The sequence below is a fragment of the Falco cherrug genome, chromosome 1 (genome assembly GCF_023634085.1).
Source record: "Falco cherrug isolate bFalChe1 chromosome 1, bFalChe1.pri, whole genome shotgun sequence".
NCBI classification, from domain to species: Eukaryota; Metazoa; Chordata; class Aves; order Falconiformes; family Falconidae; genus Falco; species Falco cherrug.
The window spans coordinates 41,350,171-41,364,477 of record NC_073697.1 but is presented as its reverse complement, the minus strand read 5'-3'; the positions used below and the strand labels follow the sequence as shown (position 1 = coordinate 41,364,477).

Sequence of the window (14,307 nt, the reverse complement as noted above, 5' to 3'; positions counted from 1 at the left end):
CCCAGGTCAACATGGATTTGTGGTTCTTTCTGCTTTTGCTTGGAAGTGGCCTGAGAAGTGTAGGGGCTAACAACATTACAACAGGTAAACTATACTTGTCGTTTCCTCTCTTGTCCCTAAACTATCTTTAGGATCAAAAGAGGAAGTGCTCATGTGCTTGACTTACTCCTCCAGCCCTCCACTTAACTGTAATATAAAGTATTGGAAAGAGGATGATGGGCTGCAGGTGCTCATAAACAGGACCTGCAGTTTTTACCTCTAGCAAATGTTGATCCTCTCTTACAGGCGCTCTAGTCTTTGTACCTCCTCAATATCATAATACTAATTCAAGTTTTATAAAGTTTGCACCACCATACTGTGCAGAGCATTCCCTGTCCTGGATTCGGGATTTTTTGGCTGTTTTACCCTTATACTCATGTGAATCTCCAGCATCTCAGACTTCCAGTGTTGCACAAAGGTATCTCATGGAGGTTCCCTTGTGCTTTCTCCTCTCACAGAGCCACCCACAACAGTGCCCACCTCTCCCAGGAGCTCCACCAAAGCTCCTACAGTAGGTCCTGAGGATGGGACTATGACAAGCGCAAACAGCCTCAACATTAGCACTCCAGTGACTGTTTCTACCATGGCGTCAAAGCCACCTACAACCACAGCCACCAAGATCTCCCCCAACACCACCACTGTCAGCCTCAACACCTCCACCCTGGGGACATCGGTGTCCGTGCCTCCAGCCACCTTCCTGCTACCCAGTGTGACGCCATCTAATCCACACACTGCTCTCCCCAGCACAGAAGCGGAGACGACAGAGAGGAATTTCAGTGCGACAGTGACAACTCAAGAGACCTCTTCTGCTTCCCACAACGGTAGGCATCTCCTTCACCTCTTCTTCCCCAGACCACCCTGCCTCCGGGTTTGTTTCTTTGCTCTTTTTTTGTTTTGCTGAACGGAATGAGAAGACCCCTCCAGGCAAATTCCATGGTGATAGGAAACAATGTACCTCCCTGAACTGAGCAGATCAGGAGAGATTTATCCTATCAAAGGTTTGGGCTTCTTGCCAAAATGCTGGGGCACCAGAAACCCTAGGATCTTGTTCCACTTGAGGCACAGTAGAATTTCATCGCTTTTTGTGGTTTCCGTAGTGTAAAACAGGGCCAGTGCTGCACAGCTCCCAGGTGTTGGCTAAAAAGTTGATCTGTAACGGGTCTATGTAGGCAACAGCAATAAATCACTCCAGGTTGCTGCTCAGCTGCAGAGCTTGGGTTATCCAGAGTGTTGCTACATTTATATGTACTTTGGTAACCACCATGGTCTCAAGCCATGCTTTTTGGCACTGTGCAAGCACACACACAAGGCAGTCCCTGTCCCAAAGGATGTAAGGCTTACACTAGAGGTGGCCAGCCAGGGGTAAGATCCAGTTCCTGAGGAGGGCTGGAAAGCTGGGATGTTATCCAGAACTAGCGAAGCTGGGGATGAAGGTTGATGCAGTGGGATGATGATGGCCCATCTGGCTGGGTAATCTCTGTGCACCACTTGATGGTTGCTAAACCGCTTGCTGCGTATGATTTGATAAATCATCTGAAGGTGCTCTCCACTGTGATGAGCACCAGCAGCAATGTGGTGAGACCTTACTGAGAAGAGTATGCCATGTTCTGGATGTCTTGGTCTTGCATTTGCTGGCAGATCTGATGATGGGGTGGATGCCCCCTCCCTGGAAGTGTTGGAAGCTCAGGTTGGACAGGACTTGGGGCAACCTGGTCTAGTGCAAGGTGTCCCTGCCTGTGGCAGGGGAGTTGGACTAGATGATCTTTGAAGTCCATTCCCCAACCCAAATCATTCTGTGATTCTATGCTTACATTTTCTTTTTTTTTTTTTCCCATTACTTGGGCTACTTTAATCTTTGAAAGGTCTAGACGAGCAAGAGTTGTCTCTGTTGCCATCCTGCTGTCATTCTCCTCTTGGCACATCATAAAATTGAACCCTAAGAATGTAGTTTGGCTGCTGAATGTAGGTTAAGAGTAAAAATCAGGCAAAAAGAGGCTGAGGTGATCAGAAATCTTAGCTGATCTGTGCCTTTTCAGTCATGGTTTGCCCATTGCTGCATGGTTTGAGACACAGATTTGATACTACATGCCTCTGAGCTGCAACAGTTACATAGCCATGCCTGCTAGAGCTTATAGTGAAAGCCTTGGCAGTGCAGGTTTTAGTGGAAAAACAGGATGGGTAACTTGGTGATGGGGTGGAAAAGACTGGAAGAAGATAATACTGGAGTTAATGCAGGGAGATGTCAAATGTACATTCCTTAAGAATAAATTTATCGAGGGATATTGGGTGTTGGGTATCTAAAGCACTCTTCACATCAGTGAAATATGTGTGCCCTCTTCCTCTGGACATCTTCGGGGACCACAGCCCGTGAAGCTGCAGTGAAGTTATATTTGCTACCAGCATCAGAAGGGATGTGGCTGAAGGAATTTTGCAACCCAAGTTTCTCAGTGTCCTTCCATCCCTGAGCTCATCCAGCTTCCTTCCAAACCCAAATCCTCAAGGCTCTTTTTCAGGGTGAAGGAGTCCAGACTAACCTTAGGTACATGTACGGTGCAAATTTAGAATAAACATAGCCTTTGAATGGGAATGATGGAGGCAAAAGCCAAGATCTGGATTTCGTAATACAATGCCTGCTAGCAGCGGACTGAATTTGTCATTTTTTTGTCTTTGCTACACTTTTATGGCTTGGGTTACTGTTTTTGGTGAACTCCCTTGGTGTATGTTATGACACATTGACCATTGCACCATCAAGGCCAGATGGGGCTTCTCGCTTGACATCAGTCCTGAGAACAAATGACCAAACCTAATTCTTCCTTTATTTCAAGTAATTTGTCAAGGAGCAAAATTAGTTTTAGGGCTGCCCTTGCCATTAATCTTAATGGGAAATTTGAATATCAGTCATGGAAGAATTAAGTGGTGCTTAAGAGAAGGACAGGGACAGAAGGCAGCGCATGAATTGCATGTTGTACAGGCAGTTCCTGCTTCTCCAAACCTTCCAAGACTGTCCTCAACCCCGTGCTGCAGCTCTTCACATGGAAAAGAGCGGTGTGGGGTGCCTGTGCCAGCAACGTTGCTGCGGGAGAGCTGGGCTGGGCTCTCGTTGGCACGGGTTTGTTCTGGTTTCCTCCAGATGAGATATCCAAAGAAGCAGGTAGAGGCTTTCCTTGGATGCTCATCGTCCCCATCCCTGAGCCCAGCTGCTCTTAATTGAACTCTTGGCTCAGCTACTCTTTTAAAATAATGCACGATTGTTATCTCTTAATATTTAAGTGCTAATGAATTCTGCCAGTGGCTTGCTGGTTGTAGGCTTAAACAGACTGTGTTATTGATTAAAGGTGGTAAGTTGTGTTTATCGGTGCTACAGCTTGGCTTCAGCTCCCTGCTCTGCTGATAAAAAGTTGGGGTTTGTTGTTTTTTCCTTGTTACTCAGTGAAGGCTGAAATTTGTTGTAACATCCTGGCTTTTTAGCTGATGTTTTAAAGGAAAGATTTACAAGCAGATGATGAGAGTTAGTAAATATGTTACTGTCTTGGTCTTTGATCCTTCCTGACTTATTAAAATGTGTATTTCTTTGTTGCTAAGAGACACTTGTTTTCTCTTTCTGCAGGTAACTCTGACAGAAGAGGTAAGAATTTTGTATTTCATTGCTCTTTAGTCAAGCCCTCAGTAAAAACATTTCCAGAAGTATTCTGCTGTTAGATAGCTCTCCTTATGACACACTTCCACACTTGTTTTTACAAAGCCTAATCAAGCTCTTTAGAAGAGCTGGTGACACACTGGTATCTTAATTTGTGTTGAGCTTTTCTTTGTAGAAATAAACAATCCCATACCAATTTGTACATGTCCTATTAGATATGAAATGTTCCTGCTGAATGCTCCAAAAACATCAGCTTAACCATCCCTAGAGTTAGATGACGAAAGTCTAAGAAGCCATTCATGAATTTCCTTCTTTTTTTTGCTTATGAATTGTCTTTATTGATTGTGTTTGATCCAGACCCACTCTGCAAATGTTGTGAATAATTATTACTCTCCTTAATTCTGTTGGCAAGCAGTAGCACAAGTCCATTTCTTCTAATATAGTGGCACTTAGGTGCATTCTTCCGTCTCTGAGTTCTGAGAACTGGCATGGCTACTAGAATATTTGCCCTTACTCATTGCTTTAGAAGTATAGGAGTGGGTAGAGCGGAGGTTCAGCGGGTCTTGTTGCTACCTATAGAAACGAGTTTCCTCTGTGTGTTTTCATTGTTGCTGTGGTGGTGTTTCAGCTTTGTAAACCCCACGGCAATCCGCTTTATGCTGCTTGGTGTGCCTGGCTCACACTGTCCCACTGATGGTATAGAGGAAAAGACAGATGCTCTGCGATAGTTACAGTCAATACACATATGCACAGAGGAGATAAAAGGGATACAGGTCTGAGTGAATTCATTTAAAATAATGGTTAAGTCGCTGTAGAAATATACAGTGTAATCCCCTCGGATCTGGCATGGCTTAGGTCTGATTTTGCGATCTCTGTGCTGTGTTTCATCCCTTCTCCTGAGAGCAAAGATACGAAAAATGAGGAAAAAATCTGACTTCTTAACAATCCTAATTGCTAATAGTAATGTTAATAAAATAATTATTTTCCAAGTCCTGTGACTTGGAGAATTGTTCTAGGGCGTTTGGTCACAATTCCTGGTTCACTGGCACCAAGGAGCAGCACTGGGAGCAAAACTGTAACAGCAAAAAGTGGAGGGGCTGCTTAAAACTTGGCTTGGGTCCTGTTGGGGGTGTATTGCCTTCCCAGTGACTCTAAAGGGACTAATTCTGTCTCTACAGGTCATTCTTCTCCTGCTTTAAGATGGTGGAGTTGGAGTCAGTGCCCCGATTCTGATTTGTTCCAGAAAACAATCCTCTCTGATATTTTAATCATTTCAGGATATAGAAAAGACACAGAATTGTTTTGATTTATTCTTGCATCTAGATGCAGGATTAGTTAGACACAGGATTAGCTAACATGTATGTTCTTCTGACATAAGTACATCTTTCCCAAATTATACCCCCTAACCAGTATAGAATATATCACATCTTATGCAGAATATATCACATCATATATAGAACATATCATATCATATCATGGAGAAAATTGATGCAGGTTACAGCAAGAGCCAGCCTCCCATCAGTTTGTGTGGCTTTTCCATTTAAAGGGTGAGTCTCCGCTAGATGAAGGGGGCTTTGCCACTGAACACATTTAAGGTTAGACAGACCTGTGAAACTGTAGCAGATTAAGTCCAGGTACATGGACTTCTGCAGGGCTCACCAACACAGGATAAGCTCTGCTCATAGCTGAAGGCCTTTGAGCTTGTGCTGGAGATTTTCTTTAAATCTCAGGAGGATTCTGAACAATATTTTACAGCAAGGTGAGCCAAGGGAATACATCTCGTCTCATTTCAGGTGTGTGTGCCATGGGAATCACTGGAAGACTTTTAATCTCTAATATTGGAAATAGGAGAACTAGGTAGCTTTCTTGTCAGGAAAGTTAACAGTAATAACCTTCCAAATTTAAAAGCTTGCCTTTAATTTCCTCGAAATTATTGATGGAGATTGATTTTGAAAATAAGGAGTGGATAAGTCATTTTTATCTGAAGTAGTGAAAATGTGCTGCCTCTTACTGGTTGCACTCATACTGTCACATGAATCCATCCCCCATGGTGTATCTCAGACACCAAGTACACTTGTACAACTATTATTTATGACACTTGCAGGAAGCAAGTAGCCCTTTTATTTCTGCCCCCCCCCCCCTCCCATAACAGCATCAGTAGAAGAGGTCTCTGCAAGCTTTGGGGCTGTTCAGTGATGGAGCTGCCCATGGAGGAGCATCAGTGCTGAGCAGGGCAGCGTGGAAGGACATTTGCAGGTGGCTATGCTTATGCTGGTCTTCTGATTTGGGGTCAGAAAGGGATTTTTTGTGAAGTCAGACTGATGGAAATCAGTGGTTTGCCTTTCCCAGCAGCACCCAACTCTTGCAAATCCTGCAAGTCCTTCCCCATCGCCTTTTAGTGATCGTGGCCTTTTATGGTGTCTGTCAGCTTGTTTTGTGCTACAAGAGATAGTTTGATCCTTCACAAGCCTGGAAGGGAGAGGCTGACCTAGGCGTCCTTGACAGGCTCCCTGAAGTCTTGCCTGCATTCCCCAGGGGGAAGAGTGTAAAGCTGCACAAATATTTATGACTTTACCTGTTCAAGGGGTTATGCCATCCTCCAGGCTCAGGCTCCACAGCTGAGACAGCCGTGGGGATGCATCAGCAAGATAGATCCCTTCCTGGTGAGGCAGTGGGGATGAGAAGTGCCCTGCCTTCTCCTGCTCTGTGCCTGGCGTTGGTGTGATGGATAAAACAGTCACTTCAGTAAGCAGAAAACCCTGGTCCTTAGCTGGAGAGACACTAATGTCTCCTGATGTGACACCTCCTGAAGGGATCATCCGATGGTTGCACCATAGGATCGTCGAATGATTTGTGTTGGAAGGGGCCTTTAAAGGCCATCTAGTCCAACCCCCTGCCACAGGCAGGGTCATCTGCAAGCAGATCAGGTTGCTCAGAGCCCCGTCCAGCCTGGCCTTGAATGTTTCCAGGGTTGGGGCATCTCCCACCTCTCTGGGCAGCCTGTGCCAGCGTTTCACCACCCTCACTGTAAAAAAATTCATCCTTATATTTACGCTGAATCTCCCCTCTTAATTTAAAACCCTTAACACCTTGTCTTATCACAACAGACCCTTCTAAAAAGTTTGTCATCTTTTTTACAAACCCCATATAGGCACTGGGAGGCTGCTCTAAGGTCTCCCCGCAGCCTTCTCCTCTCCAGGCTGAACAACCCCAACTCTCTCAGCCTGTCCCCACAGCAGAGCTGCTCCAGCCTCTGACCATCTTTGTGGCCTCCTCTGGAGCCACTCCAGCAGGTCCATGTCCCTCATGCCCCCGAGCTGGAGGCAGCGCTGCAGGGGGGTCTCACCAGAGCGGGGCAGAGGGGCAGAGCCCCCTCCCTCGCCCGGCCGGCCACGCTGCAGGGGATGCAGCCCAGGGCACGGGTGGCTCTCTGGGCTGCGAGCGCACAGTGCTGGGTCATGCCCAGCTTCTCATGCACCAGCACCCCCAGGTCCTTCTGGGCAGGGCTGCTCTCCATCCCTTCACCCCCAGCCTGTACTGATCCTGGGCATTCTCCTGACCCAGGGGCAGGACCTTGCACTTGGCCTTGTTGAACTTCCCGAGGTTCACATGGATGCAGAAAGGGCCATGCCTGCCTTCCTGAAAGGCATCTCGGCATGGTTTGAAGAAAGTAGGCAACAAATCCTCTCCCATTTCCTTATGGATGGTTTGAAATAATGCATCCGTATCCCACCAGGATGGACAGAGAGCAGCAGAGACACTTGGAGCTCAGGAGGATCCTCTGGCTTTGAAGCATTGCTCTACTTGTTGCATTACTTTCCCAATGCTCCTCACTGCCGTGGTAGCTCCTTGTAGGAGATGGGGCCGGAGGACTGCCGTGCTGAGCAGCCTACTACAGCAGTCTGGCCTTGTCCCAAGCAAAGCATGTGCGTGCATGCGACGCAGTCCCAAGGGAGTAGTTTAAGGTGTTTTGTGAACACGCTCTCTGGTTTACCCTGAGCTGCGGTGTCTGGGGTGGCTTCTTGCACCTCCCAAACACAGCTGGGAAGGAAATATTGCAACAAAAGTTGCATCACAAATCTGCTCCTGCAGGCTCTTTGCAATGTTTGCAGGAAATGTATCTGGCCTGTGATTTAAACCCTATTTGGGATCTCAGAGATAGGATTTAAACTCTTGCTTCTGCTCTGCTCCCCCTCTGCAAACATTTCACAGGATTTGCTTTTCCAGGAGTTCTGCATCTCATGCCCTGGGGGTTTTGTTTAAGAAATACTGACCCTACGTCTTTGCTTCCATTTCTTTTACGCACGTTTCTTTTCCTCATGATCCCATAGTTTCTTGTCTGCTCAATTTGACTCACATTTTGTGGGCAGGCATTGACAGCGATGAGCAAGGAGGGCTGTTCAACCCTGTCCCTCTCTGCTGTGCAGCTGCACTCAGATCTGCGTGATGTATAGGGGACAACCTATAGACCGCTATATAGCACTTCTACATACAGTTGGGGACATGATCTCAAACACCAGAAGATGGTTTTCTGGCTTCTCAGAGGTGCCAGGACAAGATTTAAGCATCCTGATGCCTTCCAGGCTCTGGACCACAGTGGATGCTCCAGCACTGCAGGTCTGTAGAAGCAGAGTGTTGAGTCCTCATCCCTTCTCCAAGCAAATTGCAAGCATGAAGCCCCTGGAGACGAGGCTTGAGCGGGACGGGAGCTGGAGCAGGGGGTTGGCATCTCTCACGAGGGCTGGCTGGGGAAGGAGGGACCGGCTGGGGACCCTCCAGCTTGTTTCCTGCCTGGGCTTTGCTGGGTGGGCTGGGCAGCATGCCGGCAGTTAGTGGTCGCGGTGGAAAAGCTCTAACTCATCCAGCCAGATGTGTCGAAAGAACGGCTGCAAAAGAAACCAACCCCCCAGGCTCCCTACATCCTGCTGCCAGAGGCACCCCTGCCAAAACTCCTGCCCGTAAATCATGTCTGCTGCCAACTGGTGCTGCCGCAGTGGCCCCTGCCCACCTCAGCATCAGTTAGGCTGAGCTTAACTCCAGCCAAGGCAGGAGAAATGGTCCAACAAAGTGTAGCGGGGACATATCACCATGGGCTTTGGCAAGGCAGCTCACCTTCCTGTCCTACAGCCAGGGTGGTGCTGATGGTTACGGTCGGAGGTCTCAAGGAGAAACACATTAGAGAGGAGAGGCAAGGGCTGGCTGTGGTTTGGCTAAGATGCTCTGTGGTTGCTTTGCCTTCCTGGTCTTGCTTTTGGAAAGCCTCACGGTGGGTAATGCTAAAAGGCTCAAGGAGCTACCAAGCGTGCAGGAGGCAGAAATGTCTCCCAATAAATTCCTTGATTTTTTGCTGCTGGGCTGGGGGAGATGCCAGCACATGAGGACAGTAGATGGAAAAAGCAAAGACGTGCAAGACCAGAAGGTTTTCATGTTTTTGTTTGCCATACCAGGTCATTGCCTTCAAATCATTACACAAAAATCATATCTTTTGGTTAGAATAACATCTCTAGACCTCACAACCACAGAGGGACAAATGCAGGAATATAACCAGCATCCCCCTTGGTAGCTCAGTAGTCAGAGATGGACAAAATAAATCCCACAAAAAAATCTGCAGCTTGAAATTGCTGAGACACGTGGAGCAGGAATCTGCCCTGGCAGGGAAATGGATGCACAGAAGGTGGAAAGGGGGGTCGTGCCCTGCAGTCTTGGGGGGCTGAGGCATGTAGACACAGTGCAGTGGCACATACAAATTGATTGAGCTGATGAAAAATGAAAAGTGGCGTTGCTAGCATCCACATGTATCTGAAAAAATGTCCTTCAGGGCCATTTTCCTACCTGGTTGGTGTTGCTTGGCTTCCAGCCCCATCTGGGTAATTTGCTTGCGCCAGCCACTGTTTCACTGACCTCCAGAACAAGTTACAAATAGCTTATTTAAACAAATCTATTGTGGGTTCCAGAGGATGGGAATGTTTCAGATCTAGCTAATCTAAGTGTGTTTGCAAGGGAATTGTGCAGTGCCTGCCCTCAAGAAGCATCTGCAAGGGAGCGAACAACAAAGTGAGCCATATTAGTTCATACTCAGTGGCCTTGTGGCACAAAGCATGCACAACGAGTTGTCTACCATCACTTTCTCTCTAAACTCAGTATTTCCAGGGAGGAAAGAATAGGGGGTGGACTAGGTGATCTTTGGAGGTCCCTTGCAGCTCAAACTATTCTATGATTAAATGAAAGAAGCCCTAGCAGGAGCCAGCTCTCTGGAATGAGCCAGGCAGATGATGAGTAGCTCAGCAGCTCTGCACCTCTCCAGCACACCTCACCCTGGAGGTGCTCAGAGCCCAGGTGTAGCGTTGCCCTCTTGTCCTGTTTGACCAGGAACTGCAAGCAAACTCATGACAGTTTTACAAATGTACTATCTGTGGGATCTTAAAAAGACCACAGTTTTCACCTATTTTAATATAAATTTCCTTACCATGTTATACCAAACTCTGTCAGAAACTTCTTGTATGGATCCTTGTGTCTCAGGAGAAGACTTTGTGGTTCCCCAGGTGACAGAGAAAACTTCTACTGGTGGCTGGGGGGCCACCATGGGCACATTCAATTGTGCAGAAGAAACCTCTAAAATAGCTCGCTCACAACTTTCTCAATTGCTGTTTTCATCTGCAAGGTCACAACTTCACAGAAAACTCCTAGAGAAGATTGAGGTGCTTTGAATAGCGGTTACAGATTTTAATCTAACCTTAGAATATCTGAGATACATGATGCTCGCTCAGGTCGTGTTTCTGTCTTCACTGTCAGACTGGAGAAATGTAACCTTACCCAGTACTTATTATTTTGCAAGCAGAAATTGTAGAGCTCTTCCCTATTAAGTGATGGTGCTAGATGTTTTTCGATGTAGGTAACCACACCTTTCTTTTCCTGTTGCAGATGAGACTCCAATTATAGCTGTGATGGTGGCCCTGTCTTCCCTTCTAGTCATAGTATTTATTATTATTGTGCTGTACATGTTAAGGTAAGAGATGCTTTAATGCTGACGTCCCTTCTTTGACAGCAATTAATTACTGGATGAACAGGAATAAGCCTTTTGTGCTGTTTCCTAAACTAAAGGCTGACACAGCCGATGTTTTAAAAAGAAACCTGTAGGGACACTGAAAATGATGTTTGAGGTTATCTAGTAAATGGTGCTTATTCCTTTCTCTATAAAGCTGATCCTCGTGTGGAGTAACGCCTGTTCTGCTACTAAAAATGTCATATTTAGTCGGGTAGATTAAACTGAAGTCCTGTCAGTGCAGTTAAAAAGCAGGTAAGGCTTCCTTGTGAGGCTAAGGGTGTTAGATTGAGTAAGCCAGGAAAGCTGAACATGGCGCTCACGCCAGAAGGTCCTTTGCGTGTATAACCAGGTGTGTTATTCCTTGATTCCCATCTTGATATCAAACATGGTCCAACATCCAGAGCCAAGTTCTGCCTCAGATACCAAACCTGCACATCGTGCCCTGTGCATCTTCTGCTGCAAGGTGGTGTATGACCAGAGCTTGTTAGGAGCATCAGGTGATGCTGTACCTGAAAATACAGCATAAAAAAAGCCTCCCTAGGTTCATTTTTTAAAAATCCAGGCATCTGGGCTGCTCACAACGTAGTGTTCCCAGCTCCTGAGTGCATATCTGCTCAGCTAGAGGAACATGTTTATTCACCCGCAGTAAACCATTTACTCACCATTTTGGTGATTAAATAAGTGAAAAGATGAGAAAACCCAATTTCCCTAGCAGTGGAAAAATTCCCTTCATCTCCTGGTTCTGGGCCTGTCCTTGCAGCAGTGAACCTGATGAGAGTTTTGCCTCAGGAGTTCGGCAGAGTTTGAGTCCTCCCCGCCTGGCTTCCAGCCCTTTAAAAAAAGGGTTTCTGTTTGCTGCTGCCTGCCCAGTGATTCAGCAAAACCTTTAACTTCAGGCAAAGGGAGCATCTGCTTCAAGTTAAAAGCTCATGGAGAAGGGCTTTGCTGCAGCAGGACGACTCAGCCTGGGGTTTCTGGGCTTTGCTGAATCAGCCTGTGGAGCAGGAACTCCTTGGTGTGTCCTCTATAAAAAGCAGCCTTAAAGCTCCTCCTCCTGGCTCTCACCTTGCTCTGGTCTCCTGCAGCCTTTCCAGATGCGGTCAGTTAAAAGTTAGGCCTGTAGGCAGGATTTTTGAGGTCCTGTAGCTTCTTGGACCCACCAGCTAATTCATCAAGCCATGAGAAAGTGCAGAACACCCTTTGTGGCTGCATCTCTCATTGAGAAGGTAACACTGGCTTCTTTGTGGGTATCTACTGATGTTCTTCACTCCCTTGTTTTTGGTAGGTTCAAGAAATACAAGCAAGCAGGGAGTCACTCCAACTCCTTTCGATTGTCCAACGGCCGGACGGATGATGCAGGTGAGGCTCGTGTTGGTGCTACACAGGGAGTAAAAATGCATCTCGCAGAAGGAATAAGCTTTGTACAGATGAAAATGGGTCAATGCAAACATTCTTCAGAATAACAACAGAATATTTTAGGGTCCCCCGCCTCCCCTGCTTAGAATTGGCCAAAGTTAGCTAGTGAAATAACCAGCAATTCTCCCTAAAAATTGTAAAACTTACAAAAATATCATAAAACCCTTGAGGTGGCAAAAGCAGGGTTGGTTAATGCCCTCCGGGGCAGCTTTGTGGGCAGCGCAGAGCTACCCAAGTTGGTCTGCTGACCGTGCAGTGCCTTTCCCCTTCCAACGCAGCAGTAAGACGTGCAACTTGATGGACATGTAGCCGATGTAATACCTGGTACCATGTTTTACTGGCTGGCTCAAATGGCAATAGGAAAATGCTCACCAAATGCTGGTTTGGGGAGGTGATTTACTGTAAATAAGTAAAAAGGAAAATGAGGATTGTGTTCTGTTTGAGTATGGTCCTGGATGGGCATATGAAGGCAGTCCTGAGTAGGTATTTATATTATTCCTGGAGGGAATAATATAAATATTATACACCAGAATAATATAAATATATACATCAGAAGACAAACCTCTGTAAAAGTCCGGGAAAGCCCGTGGGTGCAGCACTGTTGCAACCTGAGCCCGATGCAATGGCAGTGCCTGGGGACTTGCTGGGCTTTGTTCTCCCACCTCATATTTTTGTAGGAAAGTATTTTTTCATTTACCTTTTTATGTGTTTCTTGTTTTGAACTTTCTCTCTTTTCTATGATTTTGGCAAACTTTTGTAGAATGAAAATTTATTTTCCAGCTTTTGTTCCAGCAACAAAATGTTTGCTCTCAAGGAGTTAATATTAAAATGGGAGGTCACTTCCAACACCAAACTACTGACAGTTCTTTTTGAGTTTTCACAATATCTCTTTGACGCAAATAATTTTTTTTACTTTTGGCTGAAACTTTTTTTAACAAACATATCTTTGGGAAATAATTAAATATCCTTCTACCCTTCTAAATTAGAATGACAGCTATTTAAAACTCAAATCCTCACACTAACTGTAGACACCAAACTAACATTTCTGAAAGAAAGCAGGGAATACTTACTATATGAAAACATTTTTGGACCTCTTAAAGATGCATAAATGCAATTTTAAAGTCTTGTGCAGGCATGCTGTAATGTATAAACTCTTCTGTCCCTGAGCTTGTCTCATTTTATGGCTTTGAGCCAGAGCTACCTGTTGAGGATTCTGAAGCTGGTCATCTCCATCCATATGTAGGCATCAAAGTAAAAGCTGAAGAGGAACCTTCACCTCTTAAACTCAGTTCAGTTCCTTGTTCTAAGCTCCTTCCACATAAACCAAACACCTTTGAAGAAAGTTTTTTTTTTATGTTGGCAGCTAAGGCCTTCCTTACCCGTTTTACATTGCTGTAAATGAAGGTGTGAGCTTCATAAACAGTCAGTTGTGTTGGTATAACCCTTGCATGGCCTTCTTGGCTCCACTAAGGAACCACAAGCAACATCTACCTTTGCTGTGTCTACATGGGAGTTATGTGATGGTGCCAGACTTTCCATGTGAGCAAGAGTGAAATCCAAATTGAAAGCAAGGTGGTCTTCCTCCACCAGCATTCATGACTTGGTCCTCATTGCCCTATCCTGCTTCTACGATAGTGTAATGCTTGATCCCAGGCTGTTGAAAGTGTTTTGTGTTTTCATAGAATCATAGAATCCTTTAGAATGGAAAAGACCCTTAAGAGCATTGAGGTAACCCAGCACTGCCAAGGCCACCACTGAACCATGTCCCTAAGCGCCACAGCTACACATCATTTAAATACCATCAGGGATGGTGACTCCATCATCACCTGGGCAGCCTGTGCCAGCGCCTGCCAGCCCTCTCGGTGCAGAATGTTCCCTCACACCCAATCTCACCCTCCCCTGGCGCAACGTGAGGCCGTTTGCTCTCGTCCTGTCGCTGGTTCCTGGGGAGCAGAGACCGACCCCCCTGGCTACAGCCTCCTGCCAGGCCGTTGCAGAGCCACCGGGTCCCCCCCAGCCCCCTTCTCTCCAGGCTGACCCCCCCGCCCCCCCAGGCTGGTGCCCCAGCCCCTGCCCCAGCCCCTGCCCGGCTCTGGACACGCTCCAGCCCCTCAGTGTCTGTCTGGCCGTGAGGGGCCCAACGCTGAGCCCAGGCCCCGCGGGGCGGCCC

The 14,307-nt window shown here is 46.5% G+C and overlaps 1 protein-coding gene across 6 annotated transcripts in view; it reads left to right on the top strand.

Moving 5' to 3' along the window:
• Positions 1–14,307, top strand: part of PTPRA (protein tyrosine phosphatase receptor type A) — a 133,832-nt gene that overhangs the window by 99,535 nt on the left and 19,990 nt on the right. For all 6 annotated transcript variants that reach the window (XM_055699510.1, XM_055699493.1, XM_014276924.3 and 3 more), the window contains 5 exons: positions 6–84; positions 498–860; positions 3,647–3,664; positions 10,598–10,682; positions 12,007–12,080. In XM_055699510.1, coding sequence (XP_055555485.1) covers positions 6–84; positions 498–860; positions 3,647–3,664; positions 10,598–10,682; positions 12,007–12,080 — 619 coding nt within the window. The remainder of the gene's footprint in view (positions 1–5; positions 85–497; positions 861–3,646; positions 3,665–10,597; positions 10,683–12,006; positions 12,081–14,307) is intronic.